The 27,589-nt window shown below is 44.3% G+C and overlaps 1 protein-coding gene across 1 annotated transcript; it reads right to left on the bottom strand.

Annotated features, from left to right (window-relative positions):
* On the bottom strand, positions 1 to 27,589 carry arrb1 (arrestin, beta 1; the record flags this gene model as incomplete). The annotated part of the gene is made up of 16 exons (XM_080845041.1): positions 1 to 106; positions 717 to 768; positions 925 to 992; positions 1,077 to 1,100; positions 1,455 to 1,538; positions 2,666 to 2,803; positions 3,024 to 3,096; positions 3,180 to 3,264; positions 4,104 to 4,239; positions 4,815 to 4,882; positions 5,044 to 5,103; positions 5,464 to 5,660; positions 6,135 to 6,179; positions 6,283 to 6,343; positions 7,397 to 7,427; positions 27,570 to 27,589. The coding sequence occupies 16 exons, from the start codon at positions 27,587 to 27,589 to the stop codon at positions 1 to 3; spliced, it is 1,248 nt and encodes a 415-aa protein (XP_080701167.1).

Below are 27,589 nucleotides of genomic sequence, written 5' to 3'. Positions count from 1 at the left end.
TTATCTGTCGTTCAGCCGGGGCGAGTCTGTGCCCTCCTCATCATCGTCGTCTTTCGCCCCGATGAGCCGCTGCCGTGCAAAATCCTCAAAGATGATATCATCGTCACTGTGGAGAGAGACAGAAAGAGAGAGGATCCCTTAGCTTCATCTAACCCTTCAAACTCACTATTCTGGGTATTCACAAGCCCATATCACTAGAGGATGCAGTGTCCTGGTTAAGCACAGCCACCAGATACACATATTTGAAAACCACCTGCAGTAGTCATTTTAAGCCTTCAGTTCTTCAAACAAACATGAAAAATATATGAGAGTGGTGACTCATGAAGTGCAGCTTGTTTAGCAGTTTAACTTGGGCTATGGCTATGCTGAATTTGGCCTGAAACAATACTGGATATGCAAGCAAACACTAGTATCACAGATACAAACTGTTAGAGAGTAGAGTGTTTGTACTTCATCTGAGTAACACTTACATAGTAACATGCTGACGACAGCTGGAGTAATTCAGTATCAAGGGTTGTGTGTGTGTGTGTGTTTTTTGTGTTTGTGTTTGCGTGCTGCTGTTCCTGGTGCGGAGGTGTGGCAGCCAGGGGAGCTGGATCTGGTGGAGGCAGCTGAATGCATTATTGATGGGGCCCAGCACAAGCACAGCCTCTGTGCAAATTTCACAAAGGCTAAAAGGACGGGCGCAAGAATACAGCTGCGACAGCGGCTCTTACTTTGTGTCAAATTCTATCAAGTTGGTGTCGATGGGCGCGTCGCTCTCAGGAGCTGTGGAAGGGACAAAACACAAGTAGGGCAATTAAAGAAAAGCTTTGAAGGTTATTCAGTTTGCACAAGTTTTCCCCACACTCAGCCCTGGGTTTGTATCCATGTGAAGAGACAGAGGGAGGAGAGAGTGAGACGACTCGTGATAAAGGGACGTACCGTCTCCGTAAAAGTCTTCAATGGGTTTGGGGTGCATTAACGTGAAAGGCAGTTCCACAGCAACATCACTGTGAAGTAAAACCAGGGAATTAGACTCAATCTGGTCCCTTTACCCAAAATATGAATGACATTGTAATAAATGCTGGTCCTACCTTGAGGCAAGATCTCCCAGAAGTCTGGAAATATAAAAAATAAGTTGAAGTTCCTGCAATGTTGTCTAGTAAATGTTTATTTGAGGAGTGTAACACCAGTCTGAGTTCACACACCAATTGAAATACCAACATTAATAAACTAACATGTTTATGTCAGGCAGTGCAAAATAAGTTGCTTGGTAAGAGGATCTAAAGTAGTTTACTTCTTGTAACACCTTTATACCACCATAACTCCCACCGCAATATCCTGATTTAGAATACATCCCTGTGTGCAAAACCCATCAACAAGAGACCTGAGACTATCTGAACAGAAAATGAAAACATACAAACAAACAAAAAAACAAACAAACAAACAAAAAAAAACACACATGCACTTACCCGCCTCTAGACACCACCAGCTTGACTTTGACTTTGTAGGAGACAATAATACCCAGAATCTCCTTGTTGGCCCCTTCTCTCAACCTGAGGAAGATAAACGTAACATTTAATTTCATATTCCTGTCCCTGGAAACATGAACACAGGTAAAACGTACAGTATATGCAACACATACAGTATATGGGATAGATATAGTAGAAAAAAATATGGATTAAACTATTTGCTCGACAAATTTAACATCATGCATATCAATATACAATACTCATCAAGGCAAAGACAATACAACGACACTGTGTCTTTTCTTATATGTAAGATATAAATTCCAAACATTTACAGGTTTCCTTTCATTGTGAGGACTGCACAGAACACCTGGTCAAGCCTTGAGGAGCAGAGCCTGCGCTGTACTCACAGTGTGCTGGAGGTTAAGAGCCTGATCTATACTCACAGTGTGCTGGAGGTTAAGAGCCTGATCTTTACTCACAGTGTGCTAGAGGTTAAGAGCCTGATCTATACTCACAGTGTGCTGGAGGTTAAGAGCCTGATCTATACTCAGTGTGCTGGAGGTTAAGAGCCTGATCTATACTCACAGTGTGCTAGAGGTTAAGAGCTGTACTCACAGTGTGCTGGAGGTTAAGAGCCTGATCTATACTCACAGTGTGCTAGAGGTTAAGAGCCTGATCTATACTCACAGTGTGCTGGAGGTTAAGAGCCTGATCTATACTCAGTGTGCTGGAGGTTAAGAGCCTGATCTATACTCACAGTGTGCTAGAGGTTAAGAGCCTGATCTGTACTCACAGTGTGCTGGAGGTTAAGAGCCTGATCTGTACTCAGGGTGCTGGAGGTTAAGAGCCTGATCTATACTCACAGTGTGCTAGAGGTTAAGAGCCTGATCTATACTCACAGTGTGCTAGAGGTTAAGAGCCTGATCTATACTCACAGTGTGCTAGATGTTAAGAGCCTGATCTATACTCACAGTGTGCTAGAGGTTAAGAGCCTGATCTATACTCACAGTGTGCTAGAGGTTAAGAGCTGTACTCACAGTGTGCTAGAGGTTAAGAGCCTGATCTATACTCACAGTGTGCTAGAGGTTAAGAGCCTGATCTATACTCACAGTGTGCTGGAGGTAAAGAGCTGTACTCACAGGGTGCTGGAGGTTAAGAGCCTGATCTATACTCACAGTGTGCTAGAGGTTAAGAGCCTGTGCTGTACTCACAGGGTGCTGGAGGCTAGGTTTGTGTCCTCATGCTTCAGCTTGCCATCCAGGGCCAGGCCCCTCTTCTCCCGGTTGTTGACCAGGAAGGGCGTGAGGGTGTAGACCCTACAGAAGGTGGAACTCGGAGCTACTATGTCACTGACAGATGAAAGAAAGAAGGTTAATCAGTTTTAGCAGATTATATAATTTTTCCATATAAAGAATGAAAGATTCAAATATAATTTTAGGCATTAATGAGCATGTATCATTCCAAAAATCTCTTTCGGATGAGAAAGCCAGAGGCTTTAAATCTAATTTGACTTACCACATACAGTTACATTTGTGCAAAGCATTTGTGTGACTCTGGGGCTGTACTTACTCTGATTCTTCTGTTGCTACGGGGCACTTGTACTGGGCAGTGTTGAACAGGCATATGTCTGCATACTGACGCACTAGAGGGTCAAACAAACACTGTCCAGTTGAAATGTCTATTTTTGAACAGCAATATATTCATGAAGGAGCTAGTGATACGTACCTGAAATCTTCATTTTCTTCACTGTCTTGTTTGTGTTGTTAGTGACGTGAACATTGACACTTATGGGCTCGCCATGGTAATAAATCTATAGGGGAAATCACATGATTTGAATAAAGCTGTCGGTCATGACCTGTAACATGGGATTATGGTGCTTTTATACATTAAACATTAACATTACTAACATTTGCAAATGTGTGTAGTGGCCTTGTGACAGCAAGGTTGACTTCCTTTGAAGACTCTGATGACATGTGTTTTAGTAAGTTTCCCTGCATCTCATACAGTAATTCCACACAGCTGTTCTGCTTTAAAAGAGGCCTATGAGAGCAATGATCACTATCACAGCCGTAAGGCCTCAAATATCACATCTCACTGTCTGCCATTAAGGTTCTCAGCACACAGCCTCAACATGAGCGGTCAGCTGATTGGGAAGCACCCATCAAACAGGTCTGTGTTGAGCCTCTAGGGAACAGAGTTTGGCTCCTACTGCATTTACCTAAATGTATCACTTTATGATGAATATTGCAGTGATACACTCTGGAATTATGAATTACACAAAGGGAGGGCAGTAAACATACAATGAGACCTACAATAATGGTGTAGTTCAGGAGGAAGAATGTAAAGATAACAGCAAATAATTATTTTATTAGACATTCTATATGAATTGTTTTAGATTCTTGGGCCAAGAAATTGTAAGCGAATGCCACAAACGCCTTGAAATATATATTGGCAAACCCTGTGCTTTCGTCATTCCCTCACAATCACATTCTACCAATAGTTTCATATTAAAGAAAACAAATAAACCATAAAAAAACATAATCCACTTGCAAAACCTGGCATGTGAAAATGAATCGATGTTGGAGTCTGGAGCTATGTTGGAGCTATGTTGGAGCTACTCTCTCAAGCATCCAGCAGGGGGCTCCCTACCTCCTTGTCCAAGGAGGCCTCCAGGTGAAGGGGCTTGTCAGACATGAGGAACTGGCGTGTGGTCTCTGCCATGGGCTGTGGACCCGGCTTCTCTGGGGCGTACTGCACCTTCCTGATAACAAGGCGCACAGAGTTCCTGCGACACACACACAAACACACACAGAAGGCTGTCACAGTCAGATTACAGCACTACTGACATGGCTGCTTTCAGATGTTGAGGTAAAATTCTGGTATGTTCCATTCATCCTTCAGTGTGCTGGACAGGAGCCATCCAGATATTATATTTATAAACGTGACTGGGTCCCATCCAATAATGCGAGGGGAGAACATCCAATTACTCAAGAATCATTTCACACTTACCATTTAAAATTCATGGGCTGCAGCCCTCTCCCATTGCATGCGATCAGGCCTGAGCTAAAGTAGCTAACATGCTAATTAAAATCAAATATTCTTGAGGCTGTACGCACTCTGAGGACTCTGAGGGTAATTCTTCCTGACACATACATTCAAGGTCACTCCATTTGTCGACAGTGAACTCTATCTCTCTCCCTCACTCTCTATGTCTCTTTTTCTCCCTCTCTCTATCTCTCTTGCTCACTCTCTCCCGTAATTTGAAATTAAGTCATGCACCTTAGTGATTATGCTCTTAATAGTGTGACAGATGTGGATGATGTATTCCACATGGCTGACAGAGTGGTAGGATGACTGTACCTTTTGTGGATTTTTTCCTCAACGTTCTCTCCGCAGAAGGCTTTGACTTCAAAGTCCACCCCGCAGGCCTAAGCAGGAGAGGACCGAATGACATAAAAGAGAAAAGTCACTTCATTAAAGAGCTGGAGACGTGCAGCCGTAGTGTTACAGAGCCAAGCATGCTAACTAGCCCGAGCGAGCCCCACACACTTATCATGCGTTATAGCCTGTGAGGATGATCCTGTAGTACCTTTCCTGTGTCCTCAGGGCCTGGCTGCAGAGTGACAGAGCAGGGCAGGTTGGGAGGAATCTGTGGGTGGAGAACAGAGATGAAATTCAATGACATTTCGATGACAAACTATCTCCGATGAGTGGTAGTTCTGGAACGGGTACAGCTAAGACCTGGGCCACCTCTCCTCCAGAGTCTTCTGCCATCTGAACCTCAACAAAATGATTTCCCTATGATGGTGGGGACTGATGGAATTTCATAATAATTTTATAATAATCCATGGAATTATTCTATACAAGAGTTCAGTCAAATGGAAGCATGACGATTATGGTAAAACAAACTGCACTGGGAACAAACAAACAAACAAAGGAAAATAAATATCAGCACTGAGTGAAATCCTGTTCCAGATAACAGCTGAAGCAAAAGAAGAGAGTGGAGTACCTCGAAGGTGAAAGGATAAGCATGTTCCCCGAGCTTCTTAATCAAGCGCTCCTGCAGGCGAGTGAGGCCTTTCTTCTCCCCTGGCACTGGGGGGAACGCCTGGATGTTGGCCACAAAGAGGTCCTTTCGGAACGTCAGTCCCAGAACATCCAGATCCTCGCGGCCATAGCGGAAGGCACACGTCAGCGTGACAAACACTGAAAGGGGGGGGGGGGCACAGAGAGGCACAAGAAGCAGGGCCTTTGAGTAAGTCTTTACATAATGGAGTGCGACATCGTGCAGAACATTCCCGCTCAAACTAATATGGAAATCACTCGGCACAGTGATCCGTAACACTAAAGATTTTAGAAGGCTAAACAAGATTGAGCAGCGTAATTCTAGTCTATGGGCACAAAAGCAGGACAGTTCCAGTGTCACCAAACATAAACCTTCTCTCCCAATAAACAATAAAAGAAGATAAACCTAATTTTGTGTGCTGTATTACTAATTATGATTGTGTATAAAAACACTGAGTCACTCTTTTGGACGTGGAGTTAATAATTTCATAGGGGGGTCATCCTAGCTAGTTAGCTAGCTAGCTAATGGAGTGAGGGGCCAACTGGCAGAGCTCTGAAAAAGACCTCAATCGTATGTCAAATAAGATTTCTTTACTTTTGTCCATTTTCTCATACCTTTCCTCTCCTTCAAATACTCTGGGTCGATTAAAACAACTCCATCTGGAAGAGAAGTAGTATAAAAAAAAATTAAAAAAATCAGAGATTTCAAATGACATTTAAATGTATAATCTCTTTTAATCATGCTCCATGCAGGTACACATACCGACTGGCTCTACAAGGTCCACATGGTCAACAAAGTCCCTCTTCCCCAGGTAGACTGTGAGCTGAAAAAGACACCAAAATGTCAATAGGTGAAAATGCCAAAGGATTAAAAAAGTATGAACTGTCATTAGCACCTCACCCTTTGCATTTGAATACATCAGAAATACAGAAATACATTGTGAACTCAGTTTGTTGGGCTCGTTATGAGTCTGGCTGCTTTCTCGAAGCGCTTCAATGTTCTTCAATATTCACGGCTGGAAGTCTTGCCCACAGATTGGCCTTCTCATCTGTCTCTCATTACTGTCTGCATGAATTTGTTGGTGTGACTCTGTAGAGGGCTTTAACTTCCCAGAGCGTAAAGCTGACTCAAGCACACACACCCACGCACGCACGCACGCACGCACGCACGCACGCACGCACGCACGCACGCACGCACGCACGCACGCACGCACGCACACACACACACACACACACACACACACACACACACTCACACGGGTCTTTCATATTCTCCTCACAACCCCTTGCTTTTCAACGACCCCAATGTACCCTGCCTCAGACGCACTCCCCCCCTAGCCAGGCTGCTAAAGTGGTGGATCTGACCGTGACACAACACATGCAGACAGAACCACCGCCTCTGCTCTACTCTGCACTCTTCTCTGTCCTCGGTTACCACGGCGGCGCCTACAGACAGCCCATGGCCATCTTGACGCATGTGCCACCATGCTCCAAACGAACGTAACTTCGACCTGCCAGGAGGTCGTCTCGGGGAAATGCAAGGGCGTCTGTGTGAGAACGCGACCTCGGCGCCTCGTCCGGGGCCTCGTCCTCATGGGAGCGGACTCTGAGTCCTCCCCTCCTCTTCTCCTCTTTAAGAGCTCCGACTTTGAAAAGGCCTCTGCTAGGCCGGTGTTGGATCTCTGATATCGATTGATTCACGAGACAAAGGGGGTTTGATTAGAAAGGGCAGTTTTGATGCTGGAATGGAGTGTGCTGACGGAGGCTTGTTTGGTCCCCATTACTGACACTCGAAGCATTTCTCTGTTCTACATGAGCACCTTGTTATCAGAGTAGGGTTGTTGACCTTTAAAGATGAACACAAAGGAGAATATTACCTTGCCATTGGGACTTGCTTTCTTGAACACCCTGAAAAACAGGAGAAAAGAGCATGAATCAAATGAGACCACAGGCAATATTTTAGACAAAAAAAATGGTTAATAGCCGCACATCTGTAACTCATGTCAGACCACACCTCACTGTTTCCAGGATAGGGCCCTTACGTGGTATGAAAGTGTGTCCAGAATTAGCTATAGCAGATTGTGTCGCTTATTAATCACTATGACTTTTCCAGGAAAGCCAAAATAAGCACACAAAAAACGACTTGGTATGGAGGTAGAGAGTTATTGGCTACAGCAGTCCAACCATCACCATTCTTGCATTCGCCGTGCCACAGGATTCAGTTAAGGGCAGGGAAGTGGCTCTGGACGGAGGCTCCCAAGAAAGGGAGCAAATGTACTGCTTCAGAGGCACAGGAACGACTCCAAATGTGAGAACAGCCCACTGTGAATCAGGGCATCAGTTACTGTGACAAGAGCCTACATCAAATGAGCCTTGGGCTAAGATCAAGTCATAAACTACTTGCGGTGTCAAAGCCTGTGAAAATAACTGCTTTAGGAGACATAAAATCTTACTTTGGAACTAATGAAAGCCTTCCAAGTTTAAAATAGAGAATGTTTTTATATTTAATGATGGTTGGACCACTCTGTGACAGGAGATTCTATCTCTCTTTCTCTCTCTCTCTCTTTCTCCCTCTCTCTCACTAAGAAACTATAAACTGAATGTCAAGATGTAATGAGGATGTGTGGTCAAGGCAGAGACGGCAACAGAGTTGTTGCCATAGACATTAATAATACAAATAACAACAACAACACTAACAATATTAAAGACATTGTTTTATTTTATACCATACACATCAAGCCAAGAAGATAATACTTTTATATTTTTTGCAGAAGGCTTCTTTTATACCCTAGGATCACAGTGCAATATCCTATCTGAAGAGCCCTAACAAATTGAGATTTTATTTTTATAGTGTTTAACAGCTTGCAATGACCAGGAATCAAAGCCCTCTCACAAACCTCAAAAATCCACAGAGTTGCAATTAAACAAATCCATTAACTCTCTCATAAACACACACACACACACACACACACACACACACACACACACACACACATTAACATACACACACATTAGCACACACTCACAAACGCAGACACACACACAAACTTTAAACAGCTCCTTCCACATAAAACTCATGCTTGGGCTGGGCCAGTGATAAAACCATGTCCCTGGAGCAGTGAGAGAGCCAAGACTGTCCCACGAGCGTGTGAAGCATCGCAGGGAGGGGTCTCTGAGCCTTTTTAATTGACCTCCTTCCGATAACATAATAACAGTTTGCCTGGAATCAGCAGGCATTTGGGTGTGGGAGGGCAACATGTCCACATTATCTAATGGAGCACAAAGACTAAGAGGCACGTGGGCCAGATCTCTCTGGAGGACAAGGTTGTGGAAAATGACCAACACTGTTTGGAGAATGACATGCTGAGTAGATATGGTTGCCAAAGATACATCATGGCTTGCCATATTCAGAAATAAAATGTGTTATGGCTACAGACATAAACATGTGTTGCATGTAATCAATGACTCTTAATGGATTTGAATGAGACCTGTTGCAAACCCCTAATGCTGAGGCAAACAGTACACAATCAATACATCTAGTGCAGACTAATGTTTCAGTAGCTCATACATGAGTAATTATCAATAATGGCTTTACACTACCATGCCACTCATCACTTACGCCCTAATTGAATTGACGGGCAACTGGCAGCCAGCAAAGCAACGAACAACAGGCAAAGTCCACCCACGCACAAACTAAAGCAAAATCATTTTGCTAATTTAATACCTTGAGAAAGATCCTAAGCGCAAACATGGGTGGGTCAGCGCAAACACGCCACACTATAGCTTTAGTTCATGCTCAACAGAGTTCTCTGCTCTCCATCAATGAGATTAGGGTCCAGAGTGTGAACAGAGAGCTGTTAAGCCACATAGAGAGGGGAGCAAGGGTGGAGATAGGAGGAGGCGGAGGAGGAGGAGAAGAGATAGGAGGAAGATCAGGACGAGAGCATGGGTGGAGATAAGAGGAGGAGGAGGAGAAGAGATAGGAGGAAGATCAGGACGAGAGCATGGGTGGAGATAAGAGGAGGAGGAGGAGAGGAGATAGGAGGAAGACCAGGACGAGAGCATGGGTGGAGATATCCATCAGGCCCCAACACAGCCCACATAAATCTGCCCACACTTTCTCAGGCCCCTCTGGGGCCCGCGCTCCTCCCCATCCTACTCCTCCTCCTCCTCTAAGACACTCTGACTAATGACATCAGCATCCTCATCAAGCCCGATCCCTACTGATAAACCACTGATGTCCTCCTAACACGTGCCAGTTAGTTAGGCTGTTGTGTGTGTCTGTGTAGGACAGGGGAACACACATATTATTATAGGATCTGTACTGAAGTGTTAAATAAGTGCTAAATAGCTACTGTAGGTCTTTAAGAGTCACACACTGTTAGATTTTCAAGATGGACCTGTCGTCTAGCTGCTTGTTATCATAGTCGTCATTGCAGTAGAATACTGGCTATGTAAGGGCAATACTTGGAACTATCACAGTAAAATGCCTGTCTGTCGATGATTTGCCCTGAATCTGGGCTCACTTTACTGGATATAAACGTGTAACCGACACATTCAGCAGTCTTAACTCTGCGACTCCACGCCAAACCTTCCTCTTCTTGTCATACATGCAGAGGGCTGTCGGTTTGTGAGAGTGACACGGTCACTTGGCCTCTGACTAACAGACCATTTAGCTTCTGCAAATCCCTGTGTTGATCACTCATTTGAACGTCTCCAATCAAAGTAACCATGAAGCCCATGGCTACAGCTGGTGCAGCACACTGCGATGCAGCACAGCGCAGGCAGAAATTAATTCAAAGCAAAGGGGCATCTGCACGCCCTTCCTCTTTAAATTATGGTTGACATGGCAACAGCAGATGGCTTTTGTCACAACGTCCAGTGTTTCTTTTTTTTCCCTAATTAGCATTAGGCTATGACTCCAGGCTCTGTTAATGACCATATTATGCACTTTACAGTTGGCTGTGTCAGGTTTAATTTCGTATAGATTTTATTTGCTCAGTTGCTATGCCCACGGTGGGGCATGGAGCTGGAGGTTAGTGCTATTGTGTTGCTAGCTTGCTGCCTTCCAAGAAATATGATGTGATGATGACCAGGGTTAGCCAAGCGCGCTGTGAAAGTGGTTGTTGAACAAAACACAACAAATGTGTTTCCAGAATAAAATCGGCCATGTCAAGGTTTTCCATTATTTACAAGCATGACCAGTGATGTCTGTCTGTATTTTATTGTAAAAAATAAAATAAAATAAGCTGCGTAACAGAAAAAAAGTAGACTATTCTTCCCTCTGAAAATGTGTATCTTAAGTTTTATGTTGCCCCAGGGAACAGCTGTGCCTGTGTGTGGTTTGAACAATCTCATTTCTCTTTCATTGTTGTGGTCGTCATTTGTCCAATTGTGTTTTTCCCTCTGCCTGTGTGGGGTGTAAATCCACAGGCTGATGTCAGACTGGATGAGTCACACCCCTCTCATGTCTGTTTGTCTCCAACGGGAGGCATCTGTTGCGCCCACGGCCCAGTGCCAACACCTGTGACAGGGCACGCATTCAGCTGTCTGGAGGCTCAAATCATCTCTGCCATGCCATGCCCACTGGATCACTTGTGCCCCCACTCCCAACCTCCTCCCCCGGGAACCGGCTCTCCACTGGGCACGGTTTGCCCCTGCAGATGGACGGGTTTAGAAACAGCTTGTCTCATGAACCCTAAAACCACTTCTTCATCTTGGAAGCTAGTGGAAGAAACATTTCGACTTCAACCTGCTGCCTTGAGCTTTTTTTTTAATGAAATGAGGTTTTCAAATCTCTTGGTTTCATGGTTATCTGCATTGATTTTCAGGCTGGTATTTTTCCGTGCAGCAGGCTTAATTAGGAGGCAAGGACATGAGGCACATTTGAGCAAATCAATATGAGTACTGTGCAGTGATCAGATACACAATTAACTTAAAACCCTCCGCAACAAAGATTCTCTCTCTCTCTCTCTCTCTCTCTCTTTCTCTCTCTCTCTCTCTCTCTCTCTCTCTCTCTCTCTCTCTCTCTCTCTCTCTCTCTCTCTCTCTCTCTCTCGCTTGACATTTCATTTTTATGGCTTCAGTGGTGAAACTGCACCGAGGATCTGTCTCAGCGCATCTCTGCGTTTAACCATAAGGCTTCTTCTGCAAAGAATGTTCTGCCGGTGTGCGTTTTCAGGCTTGTAGCTGTCAAAGACCTTTTTACGACATGTAGAAAAATTATTATCATGGCAGGCTGTGTGACTAAAGCCCATGCAAGGCATCTGTTGAGCAATTTCTCTTCTTTTCACTGCCGCCCCATCCATTCAGCTGCTGGGTTTGTCTTTGTGTGAATGAATTATACATCATTCCATTAGGCACATCCACAGGCCCCGCTGCTCTGCTCTCAAGCCATACAATCTGTAAATGGTTAGGGGAGGAAGGACATTGACTTGCTTTTGATGGATGGTTGTCAGTCAGGCATCTCACTGCTTTCCAAAGGAGAGGGTAGAAAGGAATGACGATGAGAAGCTAAACAGATGTCATGATGTGGGATGATTACAAATGATGAAGACCTCGTGGCTGCTAACAGGTGAAATAAATCACACTAAACTGATTCTGAATGTGCTATGAATGCACAGCCAACATAGTATCACATGAAATAGAATTAGATGTAGATTCTTAGTTTCTAGCATAACCAGTACAGTGATACAGTGGTCTTTCCTTTTTAGTCAGAAGTCCCTGCATTAAACCTGAAACATTAAACCACTGCATTACATGAAAATTAACAAAGTAGACGTCTAACACTGTCTGTGCAAAACACGTAAACTATCGTATCATTCAAAAACACGAGGCACACCTCATCATAAGCTACCTCATCATGAAGCATCAGTAAAACACGCAGACATTGTTTTAGAATGTCTGTGAACTCTCCTCGAAAAACAGCAGCAGGAACTAAAGCTCCTGACACGGAGTCCAGACATGGTTAAAATCCCTGAGAAAAAATGTCTGAGGAAGGTCATGGTAAATTAGAAGAGCAGGGGAGGACTTAGTGTCGTGTTGCCCATGCCAGGGGCTTGGCCTGTTCCAATAGCCCAAAAAACGAAATCCTAAACAAAACCGGTCCAAATAAGAGGACGGTCCAAACACAGAGCTGTCAAAGTATCGTCAAGGGATGCTGTGCATTGCATGCGTCATACAGCAACTATTGATCAATTTGATCCAGAACAATCATGACCTGATTTAGGTCAATAACTTGTGTTTAGTTTTCGAATAAGCAAAGTCCCCCAAGTTGAAAGAGAAAAAAAGTGGGTATTATTGTTCCATTTCCACGTCTATTCTTTGGCACAATTTTTTTCTCTCTCTCTGACCCACATTCCATCTCATTTAAATGAACCACTGCAGAGCTTTTGCTTCGCTCGGAGAAGGCGGGGGCTGAGCAACGTCTTCAAAGGACCAGACAGAAACACACAAGTAGCATTTGATCCTTTCCTGCGGGGGTGGAGAGGAGAGGAGAAGAGAAGAAGGGCAGCCCAAATTCTCTGTTCTCATTTCTGGAATAGTTTATCAGGAGGATAAGTGGATTCCTGCCGAATCCTAAAGACTCATTTAAGGAAACGTGAATGTTTAACGAGAGAGTCCAAACCTTACAGACTCTAACTCAATAATAGGCATTCCCTTGATCAGTCAGAAAATAGCATGACTGTCTTATACTGTACAAGGATTCAGTTGTTCGGATTGTGGTTGTTTCTTGTTGCCAAAGACTTATTTAATTTTATTTGACTGATTGTGGTTCAGCCTCATAACGTGAGGGTAAATCACATTTAAGGCCCTGTAAATACATTTTCCCTCAAAGTTTAACTGAATCAGTATTCAAACACTGGTCAGATAATGTTCAAGAGAGCAGACAGAACTCTGGTATGGCTCTGGCTTTGATCTGGCCATGACGTGGCTCTGATCTGGCTTTGACATCACTCTGATCTTGCCCTGATCTGTTTGTGATGTTGCTCTGATCTGGCTGTGATGTAGCTCTGATCTGTCCGTGATGTAGCTCTGATCTGGCTGTGATGTAGCTCTGATCTGGCCGTGATGTAGCTCTGATCTCTCAGTGATTTCGCTCTGATCTGGCTGTGATGTAGCTCTGATCTCTCAGTGATGTCGCTCTGATCTGGCTTTGACCTCACTCTGATCTGGCTCTGATCTGTCAGTGATGTAGCTCTGATCTGGCTGTGATGTAGCTCTGATCTGGCAGTTATGAAGCTCTGATCTCTCAGTGATTTCGCTCTGATCTGGCTGTGATGTAGCTCTGATCTCTCAGTGATGTCGCTCTGATCTGGCTTTGACCTCACTCTGATCTGGCTCTGATCTGTCCGTGATGTAGCTCTGATCTCTCAGTGATTTCGCTCTGATCTGGCTGTGATGTAGCTCTGATCTGGCTGTGATGTAGCTCTGATCTGGCTGTTATGAAGCTCTGACTTGGCTTTGATCTGGCTGTGATGTAGCTCTGATCTGGCTGTGATGTAGCTCTGATCTCTCAGTGATTTCGCTCTGATCTGGCTGTGATGTAGCTCTGATCTGGCTGTGATGTAGCTATGATCTATCCGTGATATGGCTCACGCAGGCATGGATCCAACAGATCAAACCCCATCCCAATCTTGTCTCTGATAGGTCTAGAATGGTTCTCATTACAGAACATCACCAAGTGGTAGCTGACAGAGTTGGCTCTGAGTGACCCTTACTATCCTCAGGGCCGGATCGGAGGGGTGTTGAAATTCAGCAAACAGATGCAAACTTTCAAGGTGAACACATTTCAACTTTCAAATTTCCAAACTTATTTTGTGTAACCATTTCGAACCATTGACTTAAAATGTATCCCTAATCCAGCTCCTATGGTTATTAGCCAAGAAATACCCCTCAGACTATCTGGGTGTGTTCGCAAACGCAGTGAACTCAAAGCAAATACCAAACGTTCATGAACATTTGCCATTGTTCCAATGGCAAACTCCATATGTGGGCCAGATCTGGGCCTAATCCTCTGCTGACTCTGCATCCGTCTGGTATTTGGCTCCGTGAATGATAAATGACTCTACTCTGTGTGGTGCTAACCCTTCACTTCATCATGCTGCAGAGTGCAAGGGCTCTTCACCCTGATTTATCTCAATATTAGACTATCGTCATGACCACACTGATAACACACTGACATTCTTATGTCTCCCCACAGCTTCGCTTTGCAAACACTCCCTCGCTGGTCAGTTGATGAAGTATTACATCTTCAAGGTCTCTAGAAGGCTGGAAAAAACACACTGTTGTAGTGATTCAGAGCATAAATTATAAAACGTCCCTTGGTGATTCCCTGCAGTAAACAACAATAACAACAGCTCACAAAACGAGATCTTCCCAACTATCATGCGCGTGAGAGTAGGCTCATGAATTCCAGGAAGCTTTCACAACCTTACTGTTTTTTTCTCTCCTCTTCACTCTAAAATAATAGGCAGGGAAACATTCAGTCAGGCCTTTCAGAGTGTGCATTTGAATTTTTAAATAAGTGGCCCCAACGTATAATGTACAGACACGCCCTTCCTCCACTATCTCCAATGCTGAGTTGGCACATCTTTTGTGCTGAATCGCTCTCTATTTTATCATCGGGAGAGTTGGGGGTGGGGATAGGGGGGGTGGGGGGTGAGTGTGTGTGGGGGGTGTTTGAAACACTGTTTTGGAAAAAGTCATTCTCACTCAACATCTAAGTGTTGCTCTTCAGTGGAGCAAAACAGAGGTGACAGTTTGGAAATGCTTTATGAGATTTGAGAAGAGCTTGAAAGATTCTGTCAGGTCCTGAGAAAACTGATTATTTCCAGGCATAATGTTGTCCCTCACTTAATAGCCCAAGAAGATGGTGGCACTCATTTTGAGCGAAACAAGAAAAACATAGATTAATGCTGTCTACTTTACTGGAACAGTGTAGAAGGCAGTCCTTTGAAGGAAAAGTGTGCGTGATCTAGAGATTAGGCATATAATATCGAGTAATAACAAACTACAGTACAGATTTGATTTGAAATTAACAAGCCACGTTTACAGAAATACTGGTATTCATTGACTGACTTGTCTGGATTGACCCCCCATGAGATTTTGCACCGATCCGGTGAATTGATTTTATCCCTGCGTGAGTGTGTCGCCCACGTCTCCTCCCCTGCCTTGGCTGTCTCTTCTTGTTGTTTCTGCAGGGCCGAGTATTGGATTTGAATCTGGTGTTACATCAGCCTCATCATCTCTGGTCTCATCCCTCCTGGTGGGTATCAGTGTGAGCCCAGGTTCCCACCACCACCCCCCCCCCCCCACACCCCCCAAGCAGTGGTCATATAAACCAGGGTCTCAGAGCTATTGGAGAGGAAGGAGAGGGAGAGAGTGTGTCCTCCCCCACAAAAAAAGAAGAGGTGGAGGAAAGGATGGACAGAGAGGAAGCAAGAGAGAGAAAAGAGAGAGCGAGAGAGACGGAAGAAGTGGAGAAGCAACATGAGTGAGGGATGACTGGGCCTCTGTTTAACACGCAGGGCACGGGCGGGCACATCTCTGCCTGCGCCATCAGTGCCACATGTGCGTGTGCGTGTGTGTGTGAGTGTGAGAGAGCGAGAGAAAAATAGAGAAAGAATGTGTGTGTGTGTGTGTGTGTGTGTGTGTGTGTGTGTGTGGCAAAAGTGTGAGTGGGCCTTCACACTCCCATTTACTGAATTGACGGGCCATGACAGAGAACAGAGGTGGCTACACGGATAGGAGAGTAGGGAATGAAAGAGAGAAAGAGCAAAAGAGTTGAGAGGAGAGAATAGAAAGAGAGGTAGAGAAGAGGAGTAAAAAGGAGAAGAGGTAGCTGGAGTGAAGAGGACAGGAGAGGCCAAGGTAGAAAGAAGTGTGTGCTGGAGAGGAGGGTTAACCAATGAGAAAGCAAAAAAGATGAAGAGAGGAGCTTTAACCAATGAGAAAGAAGATAAGTTGGAGAGAGGAGGGTTAACTAAGGAGAAAGAAGATCAGATGAGAGGATCGTTGACAATATAGCAGAGAAACAGATAAGATAAAACTAAACAACAGAGGAGAGAAGAGAGGAGAGGGAAGGAGGAGAGAGGAGTGGAAAGGAGGTAGGAGAAATAAAAAAGAGAACAAATGAGAAAGGATGAGCGAGTGAGAGAGAGAGAGAGAGAGAGAGAGTAGAAGGATGAGAGAGGTGTAGAGAGGAGAAGGATAGAAGACGAGAGCTCAGGAGATGAGCAGAGTGGAAAACAGACAAGCACAAAAGCGGTGATCCGTGACGGCAGCAAGCCTGCCCTGCATGCATTACATCTGCTTATGTAAGAGAGGCAGCCAGGGGCTCCTCAACCATCCCCACCACCACCACCCCACTCAGGCTGCACAAGAGCTACTACAGACAGAGAGAGAGATGGGGGGAGAGAGAGAGAGAGAGAGAGAGAGAGGGACACAGAGAGAGAAAGAGTCGGAGAGGACAAACAGAAAGACAAATAGAGATTTTATACACAAGATGCACAAAATGAAACACAGCTAACACACAACCTCAGAGAAAGACAGAGAGAGAGAGACTGTAATCAGAGTGGAGAGACAAGAGGAGAGAGAGAAAGAGAGAGAGAGAGACTGTAATCAGAGTGCAGAGACAAGAGGAGAGAGAGAAAGAGAGAGAGAGAGACTGTAATCAGAGTGCAGAGACAAGAGGAGAGAGGGAGAGAGAGAGAGAAAGAGAGAGACCAACAGAGAGCATAAGTGAGAGTAGTGCCAGGGGGAATGCGGATGTCCATCAGTGCCTGTGGTCAGCTCTGTCCATTAGCAGAGAAAGATGAAGCTAAACTGCTCCACATTTTTGAGGGGTGTGAGAAGGCCCTCCCTTTCTCCTCTCCTCTCCTCTTCTATCCTCTCCTCTCCTCCCTCTCTCCCTTCCTCAACCTCAGATGCAAGCGTGGCTAAGGGACAAGGGAGAGCAAGGTGATTTATTGACACTGGCTTGAGACGATCTGACTAAGTGGAAGGATTTTCCTCTTGGCTATGTGTGGCTCCAAGCTGCCACTGAAGTGTCGTTTACATGGAGCCTAGTTTGTCAATCTGATACGGATAGCTAATACAGATAGCCCTATCATACATACGAACACTCTCTATCCGCACCTTGTTTCTGCAACGATCGCAGTCCGGGGTAGAAAGTGAGTAGATTTGAATCGGTACGGCGGCTGGTGTTCGTCTGCACGGTTTCACGCAACCTGATGACGTCACTGCCCCACGTGATCTTTTCCGCCATCTCCAACCAATATATATATGACTTGTTCTCCCTCAAAATCTCACTCATGGTGGGCCTCGAATTCACTAACATTAACCCAGTCTTCTGATTTTTGATTAGCCCCCTATCTTGATCTAATTCTTCTTATTCAGACGTAACATAACTTTCATGACCACAAATATAAATTGGCCAGCGATTTAATTTGCTTTTTTATTCATAAATGTATGTAAAATGCTCGGAGCAATGCATCGTGGGAAATGGGATGACAGACATGTCATGTTACTGTTCCAAACTCTTTATTATCAATAGAAAAAATAATTCATTTTCGCATATCCTTTAGTCTGACCACTGATTTTATTAACCATCATAATGTAATGTTGTTAATTGGAGCTTGAATGTCTTGTGTAATTTGTTTATCCGTTTGCTGCTTCCTTTACCTTGTGCTTTTGAGTCTCTTCTTCTAGGTTTTTCACGTTTTTTCATTTGTGTAAATAAAGCGCTAAAGCGCCACCCACAGGCGTGAGGTATGTACTACAGTCGGTTCACCGCAATCTGCTGCCTCCGTGTTTACGCAAATCTCTCGTTGCCAGCCTCCGTATGTACGAAATTAAAAGATTCGATTGGTGTGAAAAGTAAATCCGATTCGGAGGCCCTAGACTTCGTGTGCATTGCACCTGAGCTTTGTTAGAGTCCTTCACACACACACACACACACACACACACACACACACACACACACACACACACACACACACACACATACACACGCACACACACACACACACACACACACACACACACACACACACACACACACACACACACACACACACACACACACACACACACACACACACACACACACACACACACACACACACACACACACACACGGGCAACATGCTCTGTAGGTGATCTCATATCTGGATCAGATATTAAGGACTTAATTAAGAAGAAAAATTCTCCTGAGAGAAAGCCCCCCCTTCGACTCAAAGACAGTATGTAACACAGATGGCTTTTGCATCCGTGATGTATTTAGGTCGACGCTTTGTTCATTACTCAGAGAGAGAAAAGTGATTGACACATGATGACAGAAGTACTGATAAGACGTGCATTCAGTAATAATAACCCAGTATGGTGTAATTTAAAGGTGCTGACACAAGCGATAACGTAGCTAAGACACATTCATTCACCTGAATGCATTTACAGACTCTAAAGGGTGAACTCTAGAAAGTGATGACTGCACCTGGTTGGTTAAACTCGCTATGGATAAGATAAATATTATAAATAAGATAAAGGATAAGGGAAATATATAGGTAAATCCATATAAAAACGTATTCCACAATGCCACAGTATGAATACCATATTTGTAAAGAAATGATATTCAACTCAACTAATTATCCTGCCATTGGGAATTCTGATACTCATGAGGGATACTCCCTAAGAGATATGCCCTAATGCTTCAACACATTCTATCCTATCCTGAACTTGCCAACCAGTATTGGAGCTGACTGACTGACTCATCCTGTTGTCAGTAGCTGACACCTTTGGTCTTAACAAGCATCTCCACAGCCCATATGTAGGGGCTGTGACAGCGAGCCTTTCACACGAAAGCCCTCATAACTCTGAGCCTGGTCTAAAGCTGTCACAGACACACACTCACACTCACATACACACACACACTCTCTCTCTCTCACACACACACACACACACACACACACACACACACACACACAGACACACACACACACACACACACACAGGGGTAGGACAGGTAGAATGGAACACCGAGCCCCAGGAGGATACGGTCTGAGAAGGGATGACTGTGTACAGATGGATGGGCAGTGGCACAGGGCGACACGCTCTATGAATCCCAATGGCTGTTGTCCTTAGTCCACCCTGATTCATCATATTGCACTCTGCCACACTCACAGACTATGGTGTCCTGGAAACAGCAGACCACGCACAGCTCTGCCTTCACTCTCTGAGAGTACAACCAGGCTTTAGGCTACATATTTCCACACTTACAGTAGATCTACTGCTTTAGCAGAAGCAACAAATAATACAATACCACTATACATGTTCATCAGTATCTGGCTATTAAACCAAAGACTACAGTGTTTTTCGCTTGCACCTTGCTCTACCAGCTGAGAGCTATGGAAACTCTGATACAAAAACCACTTCTGATTCTGATTCAATTTTGAAGGACCTGGCCCACTAATCTAATGCACTGGCTTATGGTTTCAGGGTTTACTCTGCGTGTCTATGCAAGATGCTGACAAGAGGGGAACCCTGACAGGTCACTCAGTGTGATGTTGGCCCAAGCCTGACCGCTCTAGTGGGTCAATTGAACACACCCTGTGATTTGTCACTGAGTATGGTTGAGCCGTGGTATCGATATGGACATTGGTATGGTTTTCTTTTTGTTCATTTATTTATTTATCTATATATTCATGTGTGAGCTTGTGTAAGAATTAGGATCCTGAGTGGATCAGTTCCTGTTGACATGCTGGTTATGCAACATTTGGCTCCTTTGCATTGCGCTGTGGGTAAATCATGTTGTTTCATAATGTTTAATCATCCGTGTATCAACCCATGGAGTGTCAAACGCCTGCCTCAAAATACTGTTGTGATAAAACATGCTGGTCTTATAATAAAACAAATGTTCACACATTAGCACCCTCACACACAGCGATCAATGAGACTGCTCTATGGCACAGCCATACCCCAAGGATGCAGGGATGTGTGTATGTTGGTGATTACATAAAGATGGCAGGAGGCTCATTTAGCTCCTGAGAGTGATTGTGACACATTCCCTCCTGTGCACTCTCACAATTACACACAGATGTGGCGGACCATAATTCCTTTCCTGGAGAGAAACACATGGCGTGACGCATAGAGAGAGGTGGTGTGCGAGGCGTGCAACAGCTAGTGTGGCCATGTCCTTGCTGGCACAGCACGCCACATGGCTCACGTGTCATCACGCTGACAACGAGGAATGATTCAGAGAAAGAAGGAAGAAAAAAGAAGAAATATCCCTCGTTTCTGAGGGAAGCTGAGTGTGTTGTGGCAATATGGTTCCTCTTCAGGTCAGCGCTCCCTTGGTGGCATCTCTATACTGTACTGTCAGGCTTATGTGTGTGTGTGTGTGTGTGTGTGTGTGTGTGTGTGTGTGTGTGTGTGTGTGTGTGTGTGTGTGTGTGTGCGTGCGTGCGTGCGTGTGTGTGTGTGTGTGTTTGTGCGTGTGTGTGTGTGTGTGTGTTTGTGTGTGTGTGTGTGTGTGTGTGTGTGTGTGTGTGTGTGTGTGTGTGTGTGTGTGTGTGTGGGACCCACACACTGTGGGTGGGTGGGTGTGTGTATGGACTGTTATGTAGATGAACATCAGGCAGTTCATCAACACTCCCACAAACTGCCAGTAGGGTTGCCAACCGTCCTGTAAAATACAGAACCCCCCCACCCCACCCCACCCCCAATGATCTCATACTCAGGGCTCACAGATTTCATCCAAACGGTCTGGGGAGCAAAGATTACGTTCTGTGGCTCATGGCTCTGTAAATGGCAATCAAGCACCGACATGACACTGACCAAACAGGCTTCCAGCCAATCAGCAACAGGGAGTGTTCATGCTTGTGCACAGGACAAGGGAAAGAGGAGAGGGAAGGGAAGCAGAGTAGCAGGAGAGTTGGGAGTATCACTGTCTGGAGAGGCTGTGCTGGCTCTGGGGAAAGTCCGACTCGTCCTCTCTGCATGTTAGCTTCACAGCAGCAACTCTAGCGACAACCACTGTGTTTTGTGTGTCATTTGATGATGCTTCATGCTAAAATGTTTGTTTTCTGAATGAGCACTGAAGCGAGGGATGTATTGGGTTGTCCAGAATCGTTGACTCGGTGCCCAGATGCCCCAGTCATTCCAGGACTACAGACCAGGGACAGGAGGGAAATTAAAAAGGCGTGTTTGCTTGCTTGTTTGCTAATCCCGGGCTATTACCACAGCTTGCCTGGAAAGCGTGACCCTGTGACCTTAGCGTTTTAATCCCAACAGCCACTGCTTTATCCCTATAGGAGGTAGAAAGCAGGAGCGCAGGGCCCCAGAGAGAGGAAGAGAGAAGAAGAGGAACAGATGAGAAGCGGAAGAGAGGAAGAGAGGAGGAGAGGAGGAGAGGAAGGTCCCAGGGAGAGGAAGAGAGAAGAAGAGGAACAGAGGACAAGCGGAAGAGAGGAGGAGAGAAAGAGAGGAGAAAAAGAGATGAAGGTCCCAGGGAGAGGAAGAGAGAAGAAGAGGAACAGAGGAGAAGCGGAAGAGAGGAGGAGAGAAAGAGAGGAGAGAAAGAGATGAAGGTCCCAGGGAGAGGAAAAGAGGAGGAGAGGAAGAGAGGGAGGTCAAAGGGAGAGAAAGAGAGGAGACTCTGTGTAATTGACTCTGTCATTACACAGATCCTCTTATACAGTTCATAAATTTTGGGGCCTGCTGGATCTGTGTAAAATCCTCTTACAGGTGCACAGAAGTACATCCAACCACGCCTGCAGAGCCGAATTAGGTCGTTTGCCTATGTCCCTGGCCATCACAAAAAGATCTATTAAATTCTGGATGCATTTAAAAAAATTCAGACCCCCAAAACCTAAATCATTAAGCACTGCTTGCAAACTCAACAGAACCAGACAAAGATAACCTCTTAAATTTGAACACGAAACCAAAACGACTAAAAGAAATCCACAACAAAAACTAAAATGCCTACACTTCCCAATGGCTACAAGATGCCCAACAAAATAAGAAAAATAATTGTTACCTTAGATTAAATCGAAAACATGAATTAGCAATTACCTGACTAAATTAAAACAACCACAAAGTCGTTACCTAACAAAATACAGATTGGGCGACCATAAATGCAAATTGAAACTGGACGGCATAGAAGATCCTGGCAAGAGAGACACCAAAGAATTTGCTCCCACTGTGACCTCATGGAGGTCGAGGATGAAAAACATTTCCTTCTGAGGTGCACCAAATACACTCCACTGAGAAAAATGTTTAACCCTAAATTTCTTGAAAAATGTCCACAATTTGCAGGAATAGACGAAAATTAAAAAATGAGAACCCTCCTAGGTGAGGTAGAACAAACAATACAGATTGCAGCACAGTTTGTGTATAAGTGCCACAAGCTGAGAGAAAACACATAGGTAACAAAGATCAGACATCCAATCCTAGTCTATATATATATATATATATATATATATATATATATATATATTTTAATACATATGTATTCTAATTGTTTTTCTTTATCATTTATCTTAATTATCTTCTGGCTTTTTTTATTATTATCATAACACTGTCTTGTTTATCTTATATATGAATTGAATTTGTATGCTTTGACAACACAAGCACTCTTGTCATATCAATAAAGCTTATTTGAATTTGAATTTGAGAGGAGGAGAGGAAGAAAGGAGGAGCGCTAACAGGAAGGAGAGAAGTATTCATCTCCCATTTCAATGTTCACAGTGTCAACACGACTAAATACCAGATACACTTCATTTTACATATGAGATGTGTGCGAAAGAGATATATGAATATGTGTGTGTTTTAGAGAGAGATGCCGGACATACAGCTCATAGACAGAACAAATAAAAAATATTTAAACAGATAAATAGCTAAAGATAGATGGATTACAAAATAAGTCAGCCACTTCAGAGATAGATAGATAGATAGATAGATAGATAGATAGATAGATAAATAAAGAGGGAGGAGAGAAGAGATGTTGAGATGTTTCTGCCGTCCCTCTGCAGATGTGGAGAGAGTTCAGGCTGCAGGCCAGTGAAGGAGACGCCCAGGCAATCTGAATTTAAGTAACCATGACCTCCAGTGCTCCTCTGAGACACACCAAACATGACTCACATCAGTCTCCCTCTCTCTCTCACACACACACACACACACACACACACGCGCGCGCACTCAAGCACTCTGTTTTTCTCTCTTGCTTTCTCTAACACACACAAACACACACACTCAACTACTATGTCTCTCTCTCTCTAACACACACACCCACACAGTGGCTTACATGCTCCCTTGCAAAAGCACACGCATAAATCTAAGACAGGAAGCAAGATACACATCCCATCATGCACAGAGACACATGCACTTTCTCTCTCTCTCTCTCACACACACACACACAGAAAGAGAGAGAGAGAGAGAAAGGCTTCCATATTCCTGTGCACAAACACACATATACTGTAAATCACAGGAGGACACCACACACTCTTACACCCACACCTCCTTCAAAATACACACACTCATGCACAAATGCACAAAAAGACTATTTAAAAGACTAATTCATGAAAACACACACACACACACACACACACACACACACCAGGCATAGCGCTACATGGCCTCTGACCATCTCTGCAAAGTGATGAAATATGAATCGGTAGCTATTCCCAGTGCAGGTCACATTTGAGAGTGGAAGGGAAGGAGAGGAGAAGGGCGGAAGTCATTGGAGTATGTCAAGATGAAATGTGAGACAAAGGTGCAGAGATGGGAAGAAAGAGTGCAGTTCAATAATGCAGGGTTAGACTGCCGGCCAGCCGGACGACACGTTTACGAGATGTCAACGAGAGTGCCTCTGTGCTTTGACAATACCAGAGGCCTCGTTGGGAAAGAGGAACTTGATGCCCTTGTAAAAACTTGCTGATCAAATCCCAATTAGTATCCTATGATTCAGAAAGTGAAGTGAATAACATTATAGTCATCTTAAAGTCTTCAGCCAATCCAGTAGATCCATCTGTAGAGAGCTGTATATTTCCAGGGTTACACAAGACAGGTTAAGTTAATTGTGTTACAGGTCAGTAAGGCTAACACAAAAGGCCAGATCTGTCTTTCTCTCATCCGACACCTAAACAATCCATCTGCCCACTAATCTTATCTGGTCATAAATCACACCTTACTGTGGCATGCCACAGACTAGCCTATTCTGAACTAGTGAAAAGTGGTTCACATTCACCCTCCTGTCTTCAGGCTGTCTTCATTGATACAGTATCGGGGGGTGTAGACACTGAGTGGTGTAATTACAGATGTACAAAGCTTGTGGACGGGCTAAGGCTGGTTTGTGGAGGCTTTGCAGTCTGCTGACAGAGGAAGATTAAACTCCAAGAGGCTCAGACAGCAGGAAAGACAACCAAAGAGAAAGTGCGCCAAAGACCAGCACCACTACTCTCTCTCTCTCTCTCATCCACCCCCGGGCTAGATTTCCTTTCTTCTTTTCAACAGAGGTGGAGAAAGTACCAAACTCTATGACTTCAAAGTCAAACTATACTGATGGTACAATATTATTCTAATACATGCGGAAGTTGTTAAGTCAAATTTAGACTTGAATTAAAGTACGGGATACTTGCTTATGTATTCGAAAACCTGACTGCATTGTTGTATTGTTTGTGTGTGTGTTTGTGTGTGTGAAGGAGCTCAGCCTCGTCACAGAGAGCAGGAGAGAAACTGTAGCATCATAATAAATTACACCAACATGTTAAAAAGTATATTAAAAAACTGTAAGATTAGAGATTATCATTACTATGGTATTTAATAATTTGGCCCCAAGGCCATTCCCTACTAAAAGAAATGTGTTTATTTTACAAGAGTACAACATATGTTTCTGGAAGGACTTTAGTCAGTAATTTTAACTTGCCGCTTCGCTAGCTAACTATCAGTATGGACCGGCAATCCCAAACTTGGCGGGAAAATCCATGACAATCCATAAAAAGTCACATGACCAACCACAGCATAAAAACCACAACTACTACAAGCGCAGACAATTTTGTTTAAAATGTTTATCTGGAGTTAAATACCTCAAAATACTTTCTCAGGTTAAAGGCAGTGATAAAATCTGTGCGAAGTGAACAGAGCAAACATTTAAAACGACATTATGTCTTTCTTCATTTTACAAATCTCAAACATGGACTTCAGATATGGCCATGGGTGCTCTGATGTGGCATTGCCATCTTTATATGCCATAGCCATCAGTACCACCCTAGTTCTACATTATTGAACTGCGCAGCAAGCACTTTGAACTTGTGACTCATACAGCATATGGCCTATGGCATATTAAAAAGAAGAAACGATATTGTACCCGCTGATGGGTCCCATCATAGAATTGTAATGAAGTCTAAAGGACATGATTTATCTCTTTAAAATGAAGTGGAGTAATAGTCCCAAAAAATGATACTTAAATAAAGTAGCTTCAGCACTCAAGTTGATGGACTTCTTCACGGTCCACCTCTGCTTTTCAGCTGCTGTGCTTTTTATCTTTCTCCTTTTCTCTGCTTACTTTTTCTGTCTTTTTCCCCCTCTGACTCGTTATCTTTTCTGTCTGTTTTCCTCTCTGTTCTTCGCTTTAGCTTTCATCCAATTTCCCTAACATCCTTTCCTCTACTCCTCCACTCTGTCCTCCTCAGAGATGAATAGTCTAATAGACCTCACAGGAAGCTGTGTGTTCTTCAGGGGATTGGGGATGAATGAATGGATGGATGGATGGATGAATGGAAGAGGCGGGTATGTTTTCTGAGAGAACCTCCCTCTCTGGAAGATAACAGAATTGACAGAGTAACCTACAGAAAGTCATCCAGGTCTAGGCATCCAAAATGTTCGTATCACACACAAAACATCATGACAGACTGTGGCTGGCACTGTGATTATAATCACTGAAGGTGAGAGGACAAGGGGAGATCCCTACGCAGCTGGTATTGATCCCGAGGGGTAAAGTGTTTTGAGGGCGGCGTTGGGATTGGAGGGGACAAACAGAAGCGGCCAGACAGAACAATAAGTGGGTAACTTAATTGGATAATTTAATTGGCTTGTCATTATAATGAATGCTGAGGTTTGACTGCCCTCAACAGTACCCATCCTAAGGCAAGGGAGAAGCACCTCGGCTGCTGTGGTGTGTGTGTGTGTGGGATGCAACTGGGTGGTGGGGGCAGTGGAGGTTGGAAGGGGGGAGTTGGGACCAGGTGGAGGCAAACCCAGAGGGGTTTCTCACCATGTCAGCTCTGTTAAATGTCAGAGTGAGTTCAGCAGTGCTCCCCCCCCCCCCCCCCCCCCCCGACTCCAAAATCCTACCACCTCCCGACCCCAGCAGAGCAGAGATGGTGTACAGCTAGCTGCCTAAGTTCCATTTACACACAAACACACACAGTCACACACACACATACGAACAGTTATAAACACGCTGCGCAGGCAGACACATTACACTTGCAGTCCCTTTCTTGCCCTAACTCTCCCACAAACACAGAGACATAAATGTTAACCTTTCACACACACAAACACACACTCACACAGACAGGCAAGCATAGATTCATGTATTAGTCTGTAATATGGGGCTCTAATGATATTACTCCTGGCAGAAAGAGAGAGAGAGAGAAAGAGAGAGAGAGAGAGAGAGCGAGAGAGAGCGAGAAAGAGTACAGATGGCTCTCTGACTCATACATCTCATTTGTAACCTCTGGGATAATGATCATCAATACGACACAGACTTACATGCACAAAGAGAGGGACAGGGAGTGAGGCACACCAGCTCCTTAACCATACCCAGCATCTGTTTGTTTTTGCAAGTCGATCAAGATAAATAGGCAGTCCCTTTCCCACGAGCAGAAACCCTCATGCACCACCAAGGTAAATTCGGAAATTCACAAAAAGACATGACTGCTGTTACCATAAACAACCACTCACACAAAACCCTCTCCAACCTGACAACCAATGTCATCCCCCCAACCTCCAAACACCAACCACACACTAAAAAAGAGAGACTCTAAATCACATTCTTACCGTGTGCCTTTATCTCCCAT

This window comes from Sprattus sprattus, assembly GCF_963457725.1.
Source record: "Sprattus sprattus genome assembly, chromosome: 9".
NCBI lineage: Eukaryota > Metazoa > Chordata > Actinopteri > Clupeiformes > Clupeidae > Sprattus > Sprattus sprattus.
Note: the sequence above shows the minus strand (reverse complement) of the source record. Positions and strands in the feature narration are given on the sequence as shown.